The sequence below is a fragment of the Somniosus microcephalus genome, unplaced genomic scaffold, assembly GCF_052327205.1.
Source record: "Somniosus microcephalus isolate GS21.2 unplaced genomic scaffold, FLI_Smic_1.0 unresolved_chr2, whole genome shotgun sequence".
Classification (NCBI taxonomy): domain Eukaryota; kingdom Metazoa; phylum Chordata; class Chondrichthyes; order Squaliformes; family Somniosidae; genus Somniosus; species Somniosus microcephalus.
Window position 1 is genome coordinate 88,328,950 of NW_028225180.1, and position 18,636 is coordinate 88,347,585.

The following is an 18,636-nucleotide window of genomic DNA, read 5'->3' on the forward strand; positions in this document are numbered from 1 at the left end:
GTCCCATCACTGTGTGTGTGTGTGGAATCACAGACACAGACCCCCGTCCCATCACTGTGTGTGTGTAGGGGGAATCACAGACACAGACCCCCGTCCCATCACTGTGTGTGTGTGGGGGAATCACAGACACAGACCCCCGTCCCATCACTGTGTGTGTGTGGGGGGGAATCACAGACACAGACCCCCGTCCCATCACTGTGTGTGTGGGGGGGAATCACAGACACAGACCCCCATCCCATCACTGTGTGTGTGGGGGAATCACAGACACAGACCCCCGTCCCATCACTGTGTGTGTGTGGGGGAATCACAGACACAGACCCCCGTCCCATCACTGTGTGTGTGGGGGAATCACAGACACAGACCCCCGTCCCATCACTGTGTGTGTGTGGGGGAATCACAGACACAGACCCCCGTCCCATCACTGTGTGTGTGTGGGATAATCACAGACACAGACCCCCGTCCCATCACTGTGTGTGTGGGGGAATCACAGACACAGACCCCCGTCCCATCACTGTGTGTGTGTGTGGAATCACAGACACAGACCCCCGTCCCATCACTGTGTGTGGAGGGGAATCACAGACACAGACCCCCCGTCCCATCACTGTGTGTGTGTAGGGGGAATCACAGACACAGACCCCCGTCCCATCACTGTGTGTGTGTGGGAATCACAGACACAGACCCCCGTCCCATCACTGTGTGTGTGTGGGAATCACAGACACAGACCCCCCGTCCCATCACTGTGTGTGTGTGGGAATCACAGACACAGACCCCCGTCCCATCACTGTGTGTGTGGGGGAATCACAGATACAGACCCCCGTCCCATCACTGTGTGTGTGTGGGAATCACAGACACAGACCCCCGTCCCATCACTGTGTGTGTGTGGGAATCACAGACACAGACCCCCGTCCCATCACTGTGTGTGTGGGGGAATCACAGACACAGACCCCCGTCCCATCACTGTGTGTGTGTGTGGAATCACAGACACAGACCCCCGTCCCATCACTGTGTGTGTGTGGGAATCACAGACACAGACCCCCGTCCCATCACTGTGTGTGTGTGGGAATCACAGACACAGACCCCCGTCCCATCACTGTGTGTGTGTGGGAATCACAGACACAGACCCCCGTCCCATCACTGTGTGTGTGTGGGGGAATCACAGACACAGACCCCCGTCCCATCACTGTGTGTGTGTGGGGGAATCACAGACACAGACCCCCGTCCCATCACTCCACCATTGGCGGCCGTGCCTTCAGCCGCCTGGGCCCTAAGCTCTGGAATTCCCTCCCTAAACCTCCCCGCCTCGCTCCCCTCCTTTAAGACGCTCCTTAAAACTTCCCTCTTTGACCCAGCTTTTGGTCACCTGTCCTAATATCTCCATATGTGGCTCAGGGTCTGATTTACGCTCCTGTGAAGAGCTTTGGGACGATGAGGTTGATCCACTCAGCATCATATTGGGGGAGAGCGAGCTTATTCCCGCAGAGATCCTTTCAAACATCCAAAGATGTGCGGGTTAGGTTGATTGGCCATGATAAAAAAAAATTGACCCTTAGTGTTAGGGGGGATTAAATACGTGGGGTTACAGGGTTACGGGGATAGGGCTTGTGTGGGATGGCTGTCGGTGTAGGGACCGGGTGCTAGGATTTGGATGATCAGCCATGATCTCGTTGAATGGCGGAGCAGGCTCGAAGGGCCGAATGGCCTACTCCTGCTCCTATCTTCTGTGTTTCTGTGTGAATGCGATGACAGGAGCCTTGTTAAATCAAGCGGGAGTCTTGCACTAGCGGGTATATGGGAGTAACAGTGGAGGGCGGTGGGGAGAGGAGCGAGGCAATGGTTGGAAGTGCTCCAGATCTTCACTTTCCGAATTGCTTCTCTCCTTTTAACGCTTGTCGCTGTTTCTGATTCCAGTGACTATCTGTTCAAATTGCTGCTGATTGGAGATTCCGGGGTTGGGAAATCTTGCCTACTCCTCCGATTCGCCGTAAGTAGTGATTCCTCATCCTGTTCCCTCATGGTCACCAGTATAGAGTGCCTAGTATCACCCATCACACACTCCCAGGGCAGGTACAGCACGGGTTAGATTCACAGTAAAGCTCCCTCTACACTGTCCCATCACACACTCCCAGGGCAGGTACAGCACGGGTTAGATTCACAGTAAAGCTCCCTCTACACTGTCCCCATCACACACTCCCAGGGCAGGTACAGCACGGGTTAGATTCACAGTAAAGCTCCCTCTACACTGTCCCATCACACACTCCCAGGGCAGGTACAGCACGGGTTAGATACAGAGTAAAGCTCCCTCTACATTGTCCCATCACACACTCCCAGGGCAGGTACAGCACGGGTTAGATACAGAGTAAAGCTCCCTCTACATTGTCCCATCAAACACTCCCAGGGCAGGTACAGCACGGGTTAGATACAGAGTAAAGCTCCCTCTACATTGTCCCATCAAACACTCCCAGGGCAGGTACAGCACGGGTTAGATACAGAGTAAAGCTCCCTCTACATTGTCCCATCAAACACTCCCAGGGCAGGTACAGCACGGGTTAGATACAGAGTAAAGCTCCCTCTACATTGTCCCATCAAACACTCCCAGGGCAGGTACAGCACGGGTTAGATACAGAGTAAAGCTCCCTCTACACTGTCCCATCAAACACTCCCAGGGCAGGTACAGCACGGGTTAGATACAGAGTAAAGCTCCCTCTACATTGTCCCATCAAACACTCCCAGGGCAGGTACAGCACGGGTTAGATACAGAGTAAAGCACCCTCTACACTGTACCCATCAAACACTCCCAGGGCAGGTACAGCACGGGTTAGATACAGAGTAAAGCTCCCTCTACACTGTCCCATCAAACACTCCCAGGGCAGGTAATGCACGGGTTAGATTCACAGTAAAGCTCCCTCTACACTGTCCCATCACACACTCCCTGGGCAGGTACAGCACGGGTTAGATTCACAATAAAGCTCCCTCTACACTGTCCCATCACACACTCCCTGGGCAGGTACAGCACGGGTTAGATACAGAGTAAAGCTCCCTCTACACTGTCCCATCAAACACTCCCAGGGCAGGTACAGCACGGGTTAGATACAGAGTAAAGCTCCCTCTACACTGTCCCATCACACACTCCCTGGGCAGGTACAGCACGGGTTAGATACAGAGTAAAGCTCCCTCTACACTGTCCCATCAAACACTCCCAGGGCAGGTACAGCATGGGTTAGATACAGAGTAAAGCACCCTCTACACTGTCCCATCAAACACTCCCAGGGCAGGTACAGCACGGGTTAGATACAGAGTAAAGCTCCCTCTACACTGTCCCATCAAACACTCCCAGGGCAGGTACAGCACGGGTTAGATACAGAGTAAAGCTCCCTCTACACTGTCCCATCAAACACTCCCAGGGCAGGTACAGCACGGGTTAGATACAGAGTAAAGCTCCCTCTACACTGTCCCATCAAACACTCCCAGGGCAGGTACAGCACGGGTTAGATACAGAGTAAAGCTCCCTCTACACTGTCCCATCAAACACTCCCAGGGCAGGTACAGCACGGGTTAGATACAGAGTAAAGCTCCCTCTACACTGTCCCATCAAACACTCCCAGGGCAGGTACAGCACGGGATAGATACAGAGTAAAGCTCCCTCTACACTGCCCCATCAAACACTCCCAGGGCAGGTACAGCGTGGGTTGTGTGTGTGTCAGTGTTTTTCGGAGCCCTGGTCTGTATAAAAGGTTCACTGGTTGCTTTCCTTTGCCAGGATGACACCTACACCGAGAGTTACATCAGCACCATCGGGGTCGACTTCAAGATCAGAACGATTGAGTTAGACGGTAAAACCATCAAACTACAGATTGTGAGTATCGCAGCTCAGTCTGGGCAGGATGACGATTCCTCACAGGCTGGGGGGGGTTGAAGGAGGATCCAGCAAGGACCTGATGTAAGAACACAGGAACTGGAGGAGGCCATTCAGCCCCTCGAGCCTATTCCACCATTCAGTTAGTTCACCGCCACCCTCACCCTCTCAGTGTCAGGAGTCGGAGCTACCTGCCCGGGTGATTTACAGGCCGCGGCCGGAGGCGGAGCTACCTGCCCGGGTGATTGACAGGCCGCGGCCGGAGGCGGAGCTACCTGCCCGGGTGATTGACAGGCCGCGGCCAGAGACGGAGCTACCTGCCCAGGTGATTGACAGGCTGCGGCTGGAGGCGGAGCTACATGCCTGGGTGATTGACAGGCTGTGGCTGGAGGCGGAGCTACCTGCCCAGGTGATTGACAGGCCAGTGGCAGAGCTGCCGGCACGGGTGATTGACAGGCCGTGGCTGGAGGCGGAGCTACCTGCCCGGGTGATTGACAGGCTGTGGTTAGAGGCGGAGCTACCTGCCCCGGTGATTGACAGGCCGCGGCCGGAGGCGGAGCTACCTACCCGGGTGATTGACAGGCCGTGGCCGGAGGCGGAGCTACATGCCCGGGTGATTGACAGGCTGTGGCTGGAGGCGGAGCTACCGTCCTGGGTGATTGACAGGCTGTGGTTAGAGGCGGAGCTACCTGCCCGGGTGATTGACAGGCCACAGCCGGAGGCGGAGCTACCTGCCCGGGTGATTGACAGGCCGCGGCCAGAGGCGGAGCTACCTGCCCGGGTGATTGACAGGCCAGTGGCGGAGCTACCTGCCCGGGTGATTGACAGGCCGCAGCCGGAGGCGGAGCTTCCTGCCCGGGTGATTGACAGGCCGCGGCCGGAGGCGGAGCTACCTGCCCGGGTGATTGACAGGCCGCGGCCGGAGGCGGTGCTTCCTGCCCGGGTGATTGACAGGCCGTGGCCGGAGGCGGAGCTTCCTGCCCGGGTGATTGACAGGCCGTGACCGGAGGCGGAGCTACCTGCCCGGGTGATTGACAGGCCGCTGCTGTCACTTCCTCTTTATTTACCAGCTTGTGCAATCATCCGGTTTGGTTTGCCAATCCTGCCTGGGACAGATACTGAGTTCAATGCCCAGCTACAGGAACAGGCGATAGTCATTCACCCCTGCTTTTGCCCCCTGCTCTGCCTGGAGCCAAGGATGGTTGCTGGGGAACAGACCCCGAACCTTAATCGAGGGTCCAACTTCCGTACGAGAGTGTAGGTGGTGAGTGTGGACTGGGTGATGACAGCTATCCCAGCCAAGCTCAGTCCTTCCCTCAAGATGGTGCCCTCCAGTCCCCTCACTCTCAACCCAAAGCCCATCCCTCCAGTCCCCTAACTCTCCCATCGAAGCCCATCCCTCCAGTCCCCTAACTCTCCCATCGAAGCCCATCCCTCCAGTCCCCTAACTCTCCCATCGAAGCCCATCCCTCCAGTCCCCTAACTCTCCCATTGGGATATTGGTGCGATTAGGCTTGTGCCAGCTTTTTCTTTGTAGCCTACCTGTGTTTAGTGAGCACGATCAGTCCTTTGGGGGGGGGGGGCGGGGGTACCAAGGCTCAATTTCCTCCCCATTCTCCACCCCATCTTGGGCGCATTAAGTCCATCGTTATGTCCTGACTGCTGCTTCAACTGGATGGACCAGGAGAGGGACCGGAGTACCTCCAGCCCGTTGCCTCAGTGCTGCACCGAGCGGTCCGTACAAGTGGGTTCTTGCAATCCTGATATCTTGGCCCGTTTACTCTGACCGACTTGTCCTCTTTCTTGTTAGTGGGACACGGCTGGCCAGGAACGATTTCGAACCATCACCTCGAGTTACTACAGAGGAGCCCATGGGATTATTGTTGTGTATGATGTTACAGACCAGGTGAGGCAAATGGAGAACAGCTTTCTTCCTCCATCGAAGCCCATCCCTCCAGTCCCCTAACTCTCCCATCGAAGCCCATCCCTCCAGTCCCCTAACTCACCAATCGAAGCCCATCCCTCCAGTCCCCTAACTCTCCCATCGAAGCCCATCCCTCCAGTCCCCTAACTCTCCCATCGAAGCCCATCCCTCCAGTCCCCTAACACTCCCATCGAAGCCCATCCCTCCAGTCTCCTAACTCTCCCATCGAAGCCCATCCCTCCAGTCCCCTAACTCTCCCATCGAAGCCCATCCCTCCAGCCCCCTAACTCTCCCATCGAAGCCCATCCCTCCAGTCCCCTAACTCTCCCATCGAAGCCCATCCCTCCAGTCCCCTAACTCTCCCATCGAAGCCCATCCCTCCGGTACCCTAACTCTCCCTTCGAAGCCCATCCCTCCGGTCCCCTAACTCTCCCATCGAAGCCCATCCCTCCAGTCCCCTAACTCTCCCATCGAAGCCCATCCCTCCAGTCCCCTAACTCTCCCATCGAAGACCATCCCTCCTGTACCCTGACTCTCCCGTCGAAGACCATCCCTCCAGTCCCCTAACTCTCCCATCGAAGACCATCCCTCCAGTCCCCTAACTCTCCCATCAAAGCCCATCCCTCCAGTCCCCTAACTCTCCCATCGAAGACCATCCCTCCAGTCCCCTAACACTCCCATCGAAGCCCATCCCTCCAGGACCCTAACTCTCCCATCGAAGCCCATCCCTCCAGTCCCCTAACTCTCCCATCGAAGCCCATCCCTCCAGTCCCCTAACTCTCCCATCGAAGCCCATCCCTCTAGTCCCCTAACTCTCCCATCGAAGCCCATCCCTCTAGTCCCCTAACTCTCCCATCGAAGCCCATCCCTCCAGTCCCCTAACTCTCCCATCGAAGCCCATCCCTCCAGTCCCCTAACTCTCCCATCGAAGCCCATCCCTCCAGTATCCTAACTCTCCCATCGAAGCCCATCCCTCCAGTCCCCTAACTCTCCCATCGAAGCCCATCTCTCCAGTACCCTAACTCTCCCATCGAAGCCCATCCCTCCAGTATCCTAACTCTCCCATCGAAGACCATCCCTCCAGTCCCCTAACTCTCCCATCGAAGCCCATCCCTCCAGTCCCCTAACTCTCCCATCGAAGCCCATCCCTCCAGTATCCTAACTCTCCCATCGAAGACCATCCCTCCAGTCCCCTAACTCTCCCATCGAAGACCATCCCTCCAGTCCCCTAACTCTCCCATCGAAGACCATCCCTCCAGGACCCTAACTCTCCCATCGAAGCCCATCCCTCCGGTACCCTAACTCTCCCATCGAAGCCCATCCCTCCGGTCCCCTAACTCTCCCATCGAAGCCCATCCCTCCAGTCCCCTAACTCTCCCATCGAAGCCCATCCCTCCGGTCCCCTAACTCTCCCATCGAAGCCCATCCCTCTAATCCCCTAACTCTCCCATCGAAGCCCATCCCTCCAGTACCCTAACTCTCCCATCGAAGCCCATCCCTCCAGTCCCCTAACTCTCCCATCGAAGCCAATCTCTCTAGTCCCCTAACTCTCCCATCGAAGCCCATCCCTCCAGTCCCCTAACTCACCCATCGAAGCCCATCCCTCCAGTCCCCTAACTCTCCCTTCGAAGCCCATCCCTCCAGTCCCCTAACTCTCCCATCGAAGCCCATCCCTCCAGTCCCCTAACTCTCCCATCGAAGCCCATCCCTCCAGTCCCCTAACTCTCCCATCGAAGCCCATCCCTCCAGTCCCCTAACTCTCCCATCGAAGCCCATCCCTCCAGTCCCCTAACTCTCCCATCGAAGCCCATCCCTCCAGTCCCCTAACTCTCCCATCGAAGCCCATCCCTCCAGTCCCCTAACTCTCCCATCGAAGACCATCCCTCCAGTCCCCTAACTCTCCCATCGAAGACCATCCCTCCAGTCCCCTAACTCTCCCATCGAAGACCATCCCTCCAGTCCCCTAACTCTCCCATCGAATCCCATCCCTCCAGTCCCCTAACTCTCCCATCGAAGCCCATCCCTCTAGTCCCCGAACTCTCCCGTCGAAGCACATCCCTCCAGTACCCTAACTCTCACGTCGAAGCCTATCTGTGTCAGCTTTCTCTTGGTAGAATCTTGGTGGGCCAAGGGGCATGCAATGCACAGGAGGCCAGAATTAGAGGAGTGCAGAGATCTCGGAGGGTTGTGGGGCTGGAGGAGGTTACAGAGATAGGGAGGGTTGTGGGGCTGGAGGAGGTTACAGAAATAGGGAGGGGTGTAGGGGCTGGAGCAGGTTACAGAGATAGTGAGGGGTGTAGGGGCTGGAGGAGGTTACAGAGATAGGGAGGGTTGTGGGGGCTGGAGGAGGTTACAGAGATATGGAGGGTTGTAGGGGCTGGAGGAGGTTACAGAGATAGGGAGGGTTGTAGGGGCTGGAGGAGGTTACAGAGATAGGGAGGGGTGTAGGGGCTGGAGGAGGTTACAGAAATAGGGAAGGTTGTAGGGCTGGAGGAGGTTACAGAGATAGGGAGGGTTGTAGGGGCTGGAGGAGGTTACAGAGATAGGGAGCGTTGTGGGGCTGGAGGAGGTTACAGAGATAGGGAGCGTTGTGGGGCTGGAGGAGATTACAGAGATAGGGAGGGTTGTAGGGGCTGGAGGAGGTTACAGAGATAGGGAGGGTTGTAGGGCTGGAGGAGGTTACAGAGATAGGGAGGGTTGTAGGGGCTGGAGGGGATTAGAGATATGGAGGGTTGTAGGGGCTGGAGGAGGTTACAGAGATAGGGAGGGTTGTAGGGGCTGAAGGATGTTACACAGGGAGGGTTGTAGAGGCTGGAGGAGGTTACAGAGATAGGGAGGGTTGTGGGGCTGGAGGAGGTTACAGAGATAGGATTGTAGAGGCTGGAGCAGGTTACAGAGATAGGGTGGGTTGTAGGGCTGGAGGAGGTTACAGAGATAGGGAGGGCTGGAGGAGGTTACAGAGATAGGGAGGGTTGTGGGGCTGGAGGAGATTCCAGAGAGAGGGAGGGTTGTAGCGGCTGGAGGAGGTTACAAAGATAAGGAGGGTTGTTGGGCTGGAGGAGGTTACAAAGATAGGGAGGGGTTGTGGGGCTGGAGGTGGTTACAGAGATAGGGAGGGTTGTAGGGGCTGGAGGAGGTTACAGAGATAGGGAGGGTTGTTGGGGGCTGGAGGAGGTTACAGAGATAGGGAGGGTTGTTGGGCTGGAGGAGGTTACAGAGACAGGGAGGGTTGTAGGGGCTGGAGGAGGTTACAGAAATAGGGAAGTTTGTAGGGGCTGGAGGAGGTTACAGAGATAGGGAGGGTTGTAGGGCTGGAGGAGGTTACAGAGATAGGGAGTGTTGTAGGGGCTGGAGGAGGTTACAGAAAGGGTTGTGGGGCTGGAGCAGGTTACAGAGGTAGGGAGGTTTGTGGGGCTGGAGGAGATTACAGAGATAGGGTTGTAGGGGCTGGAGGAGGTTACAGAGATAAGGAGGGGTTGTGGGGCTGGAGGAGGTTACAGAGATAGGGAGGGTTGTAGGGGCTGGAGGAGGTTACAGAGATAGGGAGGGTTGTAGGGGCTGGAGGGGATTAGAGATATGGAGGGTTGTAGGGGCTGGAGGAGGTTACAGAGATAGGGAGGGTTGTAGGGCCGGAGGAGTTTACAGAGATAGGGAGGGTTGTAGGGGCTGGAGGAGGTTACAGAGATAGGGAGGGTTGTGGGGCTGGAGGAGGTTACAGAGATAGGGAGGGTTGTGGGGCTGGAGGAGGTTACAGAGATAGGGTTGTAGGGGCTGGAGCAGGTTACAGAGATAGGGAGGGGTGTCGGGGCTGGACGAGGTTACAGAGATAGGGAGGGTTGTTGGGGCTGGAGGAGGTTACAGAGATAGGGAGGGTTGTAGGGGCTGGAGGAGATTACAGAGATAGGGAGTGTTCCAGGGCTGGAGGAGGTTACACAGATCTGGGAGGGTTGTCGGGGCTGGAGGAGGTTACAGAGATAGGGTTGTGGGGCTGGAGCAAGTTACAGAGGTAGGGAGGGTTGTAGGTGCTGGAGGAGGTTACCGAGATCGGGAAGGTTGTGGGGCTGGAGGAGGTTACAGAGATAGGGAGGGGTTGTGTGGCTGGAGGAGGTTACAGAGATAGGGAGGGTTGTAGGGGCTGGAGGAGGTTACAGAGATAGGGAGGGTCGTGGGGCTGGAGGAGGTTACAGAGATAGGGTTGTCGGGGCTGGAGCAGGTTACAGAGATAGGGTGGGTTGTTGGGCTGGAGGAGGTTACAGAGATAGGGAGGGTTGTAGGGGCTGGAGGAGGTTACAGAGATAGGGAGGGTTGTAGGTGCTGGAGGAGGTTACCGAGATCGGGAGGGTTGTGGGGCTGGAGGAGGTTACAGAGATAGGGAGGGGTTGTGTGGCTGGAGGAGGTTACAGAGATAGGGAGGGTTGTAGGGCCGGAGGAGGTTACAGAGATAGGGTTGTCGGGGCTGGAGGATGTTACAGAGATAGGGAGGGTTGTCGAGGCTGGAGGAGGTTACAGCGATAGGGAGGCTTGTAGGGGCTGGAGGAGGTTACAGAGATAGGGAGGGTCGTGGGGCTGGAGGAGGTTACAGAGATAGGGAGGGTTGTAGGGGCTGGAGGAGGTTACAGAGATAGGGAGCATTGTCGGGGCTGGAGGAGGTTACATAGATAGGGAGGGTTGTCGGGGCTGGAGGGGATTAGAGATATGGAGGGTTGTAGGGCTGGAGGAGGTTACAGAGATAGGGAGGGTTGTAGGGCCGGAGGAGGTTACATAGATAGGGAGGGTTGTAGGGGCTGGAGGATGTTACAGAGATAGGGAAGGTTGCAGAGGCTGGAGGAGGTTACAGAGATCGGGAGGGTTGTAGGGCTGGAGGAGGTTACAGTGATAGTGTTGTGGGGCTGGAGGAGGTTACAGAGATAGGGAGGGTTGCAGGGACTGGAGGAGGTTACAGAGATAGGGAAGGTTGTAGGGCTGGAGGAGGTTACAGAGATAGGGAGGGTTGAAGGGGGATGGAGGAGGTTACAGAGATAGGGAGGGTTGCAGGGCTGGAGGAGGTTACAGAGATAGGGAGCGGTGGAGGGGGATGGAGTAGGTTACAGAGATAGGGAGGGTTGTAGGGCTGGAGGAGGTTACAGTGATAGGGAGGGGGGCAAGGAAGCCGTGGAGGGATTTGAACACCAGGATGAGAATTTTAAAATCGAGGTGTTGCCGGACCGGGAGCAAATGTAGGTGAGCGAGCACAGGGGGTGATGGGTGAACGGGACTGGGTGTGAGTTAGGACACGGGGCAGTGAGCACAGGGGGTGATGGGTGAACGGGACTGGGTGTGAGTTAGGACACGGGGCAGTGAGCACAGGGGGTGATGGGTGAACGGGACTGGGTGCGAGTTAGGACACAGGGCAGTGAGCACAGGGGGTGATGGGTGAACGGGACTGGGTGCGAGTTAGGACACGGGGCAGTGAGCACAGGGGGTGATGGGTGAACGGGACTGGGTGCGAGTTAGGACACGGGGCAGTGAGCACAGGGGGTGATGGGTGAACGGGACTGGGTGTGAGTTAGGACACGGGGCAGTGAGCACAGGCGGTGATGGGTGAACGGGACTGGGTGTGAGTTAGGACACGGGGCAGTGAGCACAGGGGGTGATGGGTGAACGGGACTGGGTGTGAGTTAGGACACGGGGCAGTGAGCACAGGGGGTGATGGGTGAACGGGACTGGGTGTGAGTTAGGACACGGGGCAGTGAGCACAGGGGGTGATGGGTGAACGGGACTGGGTGTGAGTTAGGACACGGGGCAGTGAGCACTGGGGGTGATGGGTGAACGGGACTGGGTGTGAGTTAGGACACGGGGCAGTGAGCACAGGGGGCGATGGGTGAACGGGACTGGGTGCGAGTTAGGACACGGGGCAGTGAGCACAGGGGGCGATGGGTGAACGGGACTGGGTGTGAGTTAGGACACGGGGCAGTGAGCACAGGGGGCGATGGGGGAACGGGACTGGGTGCGAGTTAGGACACGGGGCAGTGAGCACGGGGTGATGGGTGAACAGGACTGGGTGTGAGTTAGGACACGGGGCAGTGAACACGGGGTGATGGGTGAACAGGACTGGGTGTGAGTTGGGACACGGGGCAGTGAGCACAGGGGGTGATGGGTGAACGGGACTGGGTGTGAGTTAGGACATGGGGCAGTGAGCACAGGGGGTGATGGGTGAACGGGACTGGGTGTGAGTTAGGACACGGGGCAGTGAGCACAGGGGGTGATGGGTGAACGGGACTGGGTGTGAGTTAGGACACGGGGCAGTGAGCACAGGGGGCGATGGGTGAACGGGACTGGGTGCGAGTTAGGACACGGGGCAGTGAGCACAGGGGGTGATGGGTGAACGGGACTGGGTGTGAGTTAGGACACGGGGCAGTGAGCACAGGGGGTGATGGGTGAACAGGACTGGGTGTGAGTTAGGAAACGGGGCAGTGAGCACAGGGGGTGATGGGTGAACGGGACTGGGTGCGAGTTAGGACACGGGGCAGTGAGCACAGGGGGTGATGGGTGAACGGGACTGGGTGTGAGTTAGGACACGGGGCAGTGAGCACAGGGGGTGATGGGTGAACGGGACTGGGTGCGAGTTAGGACACGGGGCAGTGAGCACAGGGGGTGATGGGTGAACGGGACTGGGTGTGAGTTAGGACACGGGGCAGTGAGCACGGGGTGATGGGTGAACGGGACTGGGTGGGAGTTAGGACACGGGGCAGTGAGCATAGGGGGTGATGGGTGAACGGGACTGGGTGGGAGTTAGGACACGGGGCAGTGAGCATAGGGGGTGATGGGTTAACGGGACTGGATGCGAGTTAGGACACGGGGCAGTGAGCACGGGGTGATGGGTGAACGGGACTGGGTGTGAGTTAGGACACGGGGCAGTGAGCACGGGGTGATGGGTGAACGGGACTGGGTGTGAGTTAGGACACGGGGCAGTGAGCACAGGGGGTGATGGGTGAACGGGACTGGGTGTGAGTTAGGACACGGGGCAGTGAGCACAGGGGGTGATGGGTGAACGGGACTGGGTGGGAGTTAGGACACGGGGCAGTGAGCATAGGGGGTGATGGGTGAACGGGACTGGGTGTGAGTTAGGACACGGGGCAGTGAGCACGGGGTGATGGGTGAACGGGACTGGATGCGAGTTAGGACACGGGGCAGTGAGCACGGGGTGATGGGTGAACGGGACTGGGTGTGAGTTAGGACACGGGGCAGTGAGCACGGGGCGATGGGTGAACGGGACTGGGTGTGAGTTAGGACACGGGGCAGTGAGCACAGGGGGTGATGGGTGAACGGGACTGGGTGTGAGTTAGGACACGGGGCAGTGAGCACAGGGGGTGATGGGTGAACGGGACTGGGTGCGAGTTAGGACACGGGGCAGTGAGCACAGGCGGTGATGGGTGAACGGGACTGGGTGTGAGTTAGGACACGGGGCAGTGAGCACGGGGTGATGGGTGAACGGGACTGGGTGTGAGTTAGGACACGGGGCAGTGAGCACGGGGCGATGGGTGAACGGGACTGGGTGTGAGTTAGGACACGGGGCAGTGAGCACAGGGGGTGATGGGTGAACGGGACTGGGTGCGAGTTAGGACACGGGACAGTGAGCACAGGGGGTGATGGGTGAACGGGACTGGGTGTGAGTTAGGACACGGGGCAGTGAGCACGGGGTGATGGGTGAACGGGACTGGGTGCGAGTTAGGACACGGGGCAGTGAGCACAGGGGGTGATGGGTGAACGGGACTGGGTGTGAGTTAGGACACGAGGCAGTGAGCACAGGGGGTGATGGGTGAACGGGACTGGGTGTGAGTTAGGACACGGGGCAGTGAGCACAGGCGGTGATGGGTGAACGGGACTGGGTGTGAGTTAGGACACGGGGCAGTGAGCACAGGGGGTGATGGGTGAACGGGACTGGGTGTGAGTTAGGACACGGGGCAGTGAGCACAGGAGGTGATGGGTGAACGGGACTGGGTGCGAGTTAGGACATGGGGCAGTGAGCACAGGGGGTGATGGGTGAACGGGACTGGGTGTGAGTTAGGACACGGGGCAGTGAGCACGGGGTGATGGGTGAACGGGACTGGGTGTGAGTTAGGACACGGGGCAGTGAGCACAGGCGGTGATGGGTGAACGGGACTGGGTGCGAGTTAGGACACGGGGCAGTGAGCACAGGGGGTGACGGGTGAACGGGACTCGGTGCGAGTTGGAACACGGGGCAGTGAGCACGGGGTGATGGGTGAACGGGACTGGGTGTGAGTTAGGACACGGGGCAGTGAGCACAGGGGGTGATGGGTGAACGGGACTGGGCGTCAGTTAGGACACGGGGCAGTGAGCACAGGCGGTGATGCGTGAACGGGACTGGGTGCGAGTTAGGACACGGGGCAGTGAGCACAGGGGGTGATGGGTGAACGGGACTGGGTGTGAGTTAGGACACGGGGCAGTGAGCACAGGGGGTGATGGGTGAACGGGACTGGGTGTGAGTTAGGACACGGGGCAGTGAGCACAGGGGGTGACGGGTGAACGGGACTCGGTGCGAGTGAGAACACGGGGCAGTGAGCACGGGGTGATGGGTGAACGGGACTGGGTGTGAGTTAGGACACGGGGCAGTGAGCACAGGGGGTGATGGGTGAACGGGACTGGGTGTGAGTTAGGACACGGGGCAGTGAGCACAGGGGGTGACGGGTGAACGGGACTGGGTGTGAGTTAGGACACGGGGCAGTGAGCACAGGAGGTGATGGGTGAACGGGACTGGGTGCGAGTTAGGACATGGGGCAGTGAGCACAGGGGGTGATGGGTGAACGGGACTGGGTGTGAGTTAGGACACGGGGCAGTGAGCACGGGGTGATGGGTGAACGGGACTGGGTGTGAGTTAGGACACGCGGCAGTGAGCACAGGGGGTGATGGGTGAACGGGACTGGGTGCGAGTTAGGACACGGGGCAGTGAGCACTGGGGGTGATGGGTGAACGGGACTGGGTGCGAGTTAGGACACGGGGCAGTGAGCACAGGGGGTGATGGGTGAACGGGACTGGGTGTGAGTTAGGACACGGGGCAGTGAGCACAGGGGGTGATGGGTGAACGGGACTGGGTGCGAGTTAGGACACGGGGCAGTGAGCACAGGGGGTGATGGGTGAACGGGACTGGGTGTGAGTTAGGACACGGGGCTGTGAGCACAGGGGGTGATGGGTGAACAGGACTGGGTGTGAGTTAGGACACGGGGCAGTGAGCACAGGGGGTGATGGGTGAACGGGACTGGGTGTGAGTTAGGACACGGGGCAGTGAGCACAGGGGGGGTGACGGGTGAACGGGACTCGGTGCGAGTTAGAACACGGGGCAGTGAGCACAGGGGGTGATGGGTGAACGGGACTGGGTGTGAGTTAGGACACGGGGCAGTGAGCACAGGGGGTGATGGGTGAACGGGACGGGGTGTGAGTTCGGACACGGGGCAGTGAGCACAGGGGGTGATGGGTGAACGGGACTGGGTGTGAGTTAGGACACGGGGCAGTGAGCACAGGGGGTGATGGGTGAACGGGACTGGGTGTGAGTTAGGACACGGGGCAGTGAGCACAGGGGGTGATGGGTGAACGGGACTGGGTGTGAGTTAGGGCACGGGGCAGTGAGCACAGAGGGTGATGGGTGAACGGGACTGGGTGTGAGTTAGGACACGGGGCAGTGAGCACGGGGTGATGGGTGAACGGGACTGGGTGTGAGTTTGGACACGGGGCAGTGAGCATAGGGGGTGATGGGTGAACGGGACTGGGTGTGAGTTAGGACACGGGGCAGTGAGCACGGGGTGATGGGTGAACGGGACTGGATGCGAGTTAGGACACGGGGCAGTGAGCACGGGGTGATGGGTGAACGGGACTGGGTGTGAGTTAGGACACGGGGCAGTGAGCACGGGGTGATGGGTGAACGGGACTGGGTGTGAGTTAGGACACGGGGCAGTGAGCACAGGGGGTGATGGGTGAACGGGACTGGGTGTGAGTTAGGACACGGGGCAGTGAGCACAGGGGGTGATGGGTGAACGGGACTGGGTGCGAGTTAGGACACGGGGCAGTGAGCACAGGCGGTGATGGGTGAACGGGACTGGGTGTGAGTTAGGACACGGGGCAGTGAGCACGGGGTGATGGGTGAACGGGACTGGGTGTGAGTTAGGACACGGGGCAGTGAGCACGGGGCGATGGGTGAACGGGACTGGGTGTGAGTTAGGACACGGGGCAGTGAGCACAGGGGGTGATGGGTGAACGGGACTGGGTGCGAGTTAGGACACGGGACAGTGAGCACAGGGGGTGATGGGTGAACGGGACTGGGTGTGAGTTAGGACACGGGGCAGTGAGCACGGGGTGATGGGTGAACGGGACTGGGTGCGAGTTAGGACACGGGGCAGTGAGCACAGGGGGTGATGGGTGAACGGGACTGGGTGTGAGTTAGGACACGAGGCAGTGAGCACAGGGGGTGATGGGTGAACGGGACTGGGTGTGAGTTAGGACACGGGGCAGTGAGCACAGGCGGTGATGGGTGAACGGGACTGGGTGTGAGTTAGGACACGGGGCAGTGAGCACAGGGGGTGATGGGTGAACGGGACTGGGTGTGAGTTAGGACACGGGGCAGTGAGCACAGGAGGTGATGGGTGAACGGGACTGGGTGCGAGTTAGGACATGGGGCAGTGAGCACAGGGGGTGATGGGTGAACGGGACTGGGTGTGAGTTAGGACACGGGGCAGTGAGCACGGGGTGATGGGTGAACGGGACTGGGTGTGAGTTAGGACACGGGGCAGTGAGCACAGGCGGTGATGGGTGAACGGGACTGGGTGCGAGTTAGGACACGGGGCAGTGAGCACAGGGGGTGACGGGTGAACGGGACTCGGTGCGAGTTGGAACACGGGGCAGTGAGCACGGGGTGATGGGTGAACGGGACTGGGTGTGAGTTAGGACACGGGGCAGTGAGCACAGGGGGTGATGGGTGAACGGGACTGGGCGTCAGTTAGGACACGGGGCAGTGAGCACAGGCGGTGATGCGTGAACGGGACTGGGTGCGAGTTAGGACACGGGGCAGTGAGCACAGGGGGTGATGGGTGAACGGGACTGGGTGTGAGTTAGGACACGGGGCAGTGAGCACAGGGGGTGATGGGTGAACGGGACTGGGTGTGAGTTAGGACACGGGGCAGTGAGCACAGGGGGTGACGGGTGAACGGGACTCGGTGCGAGTGAGAACACGGGGCAGTGAGCACGGGGTGATGGGTGAACGGGACTGGGTGTGAGTTAGGACACGGGGCAGTGAGCACAGGGGGTGATGGGTGAACGGGACTGGGTGTGAGTTAGGACACGGGGCAGTGAGCACAGGGGGTGACGGGTGAACGGGACTGGGTGTGAGTTAGGACACGGGGCAGTGAGCACAGGAGGTGATGGGTGAACGGGACTGGGTGCGAGTTAGGACATGGGGCAGTGAGCACAGGGGGTGATGGGTGAACGGGACTGGGTGTGAGTTAGGACACGGGGCAGTGAGCACGGGGTGATGGGTGAACGGGACTGGGTGTGAGTTAGGACACGCGGCAGTGAGCACAGGGGGTGATGGGTGAACGGGACTGGGTGCGAGTTAGGACACGGGGCAGTGAGCACTGGGGGTGATGGGTGAACGGGACTGGGTGCGAGTTAGGACACGGGGCAGTGAGCACAGGGGGTGATGGGTGAACGGGACTGGGTGTGAGTTAGGACACGGGGCAGTGAGCACAGGGGGTGATGGGTGAACGGGACTGGGTGCGAGTTAGGACACGGGGCAGTGAGCACAGGGGGTGATGGGTGAACGGGACTGGGTGTGAGTTAGGACACGGGGCTGTGAGCACAGGGGGTGATGGGTGAACAGGACTGGGTGTGAGTTAGGACACGGGGCAGTGAGCACAGGGGGTGATGGGTGAACGGGACTGGGTGTGAGTTAGGACACGGGGCAGTGAGCACAGGGGGGGTGACGGGTGAACGGGACTCGGTGCGAGTTAGAACACGGGGCAGTGAGCACAGGGGGTGATGGGGTGAACGGGACTGGGTGTGAGTTAGGACACGGGGCAGTGAGCACAGGGGGTGATGGGTGAACGGGACGGGGTGTGAGTTCGGACACGGGGCAGTGAGCACAGGGGGTGATGGGTGAACGGGACTGGGTGTGAGTTAGGACACGGGGCAGTGAGCACAGGGGGTGATGGGTGAACGGGACTGGGTGTGAGTTAGGACACGGGGCAGTGAGCACAGGGGGTGATGGGTGAACGGGACTGGGTGTGAGTTAGGGCACGGGGCAGTGAGCACAGAGGGTGATGGGTGAACGGGACTGGGTGTGAGTTAGGACACGGGGCAGTGAGCACGGGGTGATGGGTGAACGGGACTGGGTGTGAGTTTGGACACGGGGCAGTGAGCACAGGAGGTGATGGGTGAACGGGACTGGGTGCGAGTTAGGACATGGGGCAGTGAGCACAGGGGGTGATGGGTGAACGGGACTGGGTGTGAGTTAGGACACGGGGCAGTGAGCACAGGGGGTGATGGGTGAATGGGACTGGGTGTGAGTTAGGACACGGGGCAGTGAGCACAGGGGGCGATGGGTGAACGGGACTGGGTGTGAGTTAGGACACGGGGCAGTGAGCACGGGGTGATGGGTGAACAGGACTGGGTGTGAGTTAGGACACGGGGCAGTGAGCACAGGGGGTGATGGGTGAACGGGACTGGGTGTGAGTTAGGACACGGGGCAGTGAGCACAGGGGGCGATGGGTGAACGGGACTGGGTGTGAGTTAGGACACGGGGCAGTGAGCACAGGGGGTGATGGGTGAACGGGACTGGGTGTGAGTTAGGACACGGGGCAGTGAGCACAGGGGG

General features: G+C 59.2%; 1 protein-coding gene across 1 annotated transcript in view; it reads left to right on the forward strand.

The window, feature by feature from the left end:
* Positions 1 to 1,798: 1,798 nt before the first annotated feature.
* The window catches only part of LOC147092970 (ras-related protein Rab-1B-like), a gene marked incomplete at its 5' end in the record, with an annotated part of 28,285 nt that continues 11,447 nt past the window's right edge, over positions 1,799 to 18,636 (forward strand). The window contains 3 exons of the mRNA XM_085975711.1: positions 1,799 to 1,981; positions 3,758 to 3,853; positions 5,664 to 5,759. Of these exons, the coding sequence (XP_085831837.1) occupies positions 1,799 to 1,981; positions 3,758 to 3,853; positions 5,664 to 5,759 (375 nt within the window). The remainder of the gene's footprint in view (positions 1,982 to 3,757; positions 3,854 to 5,663; positions 5,760 to 18,636) is intronic.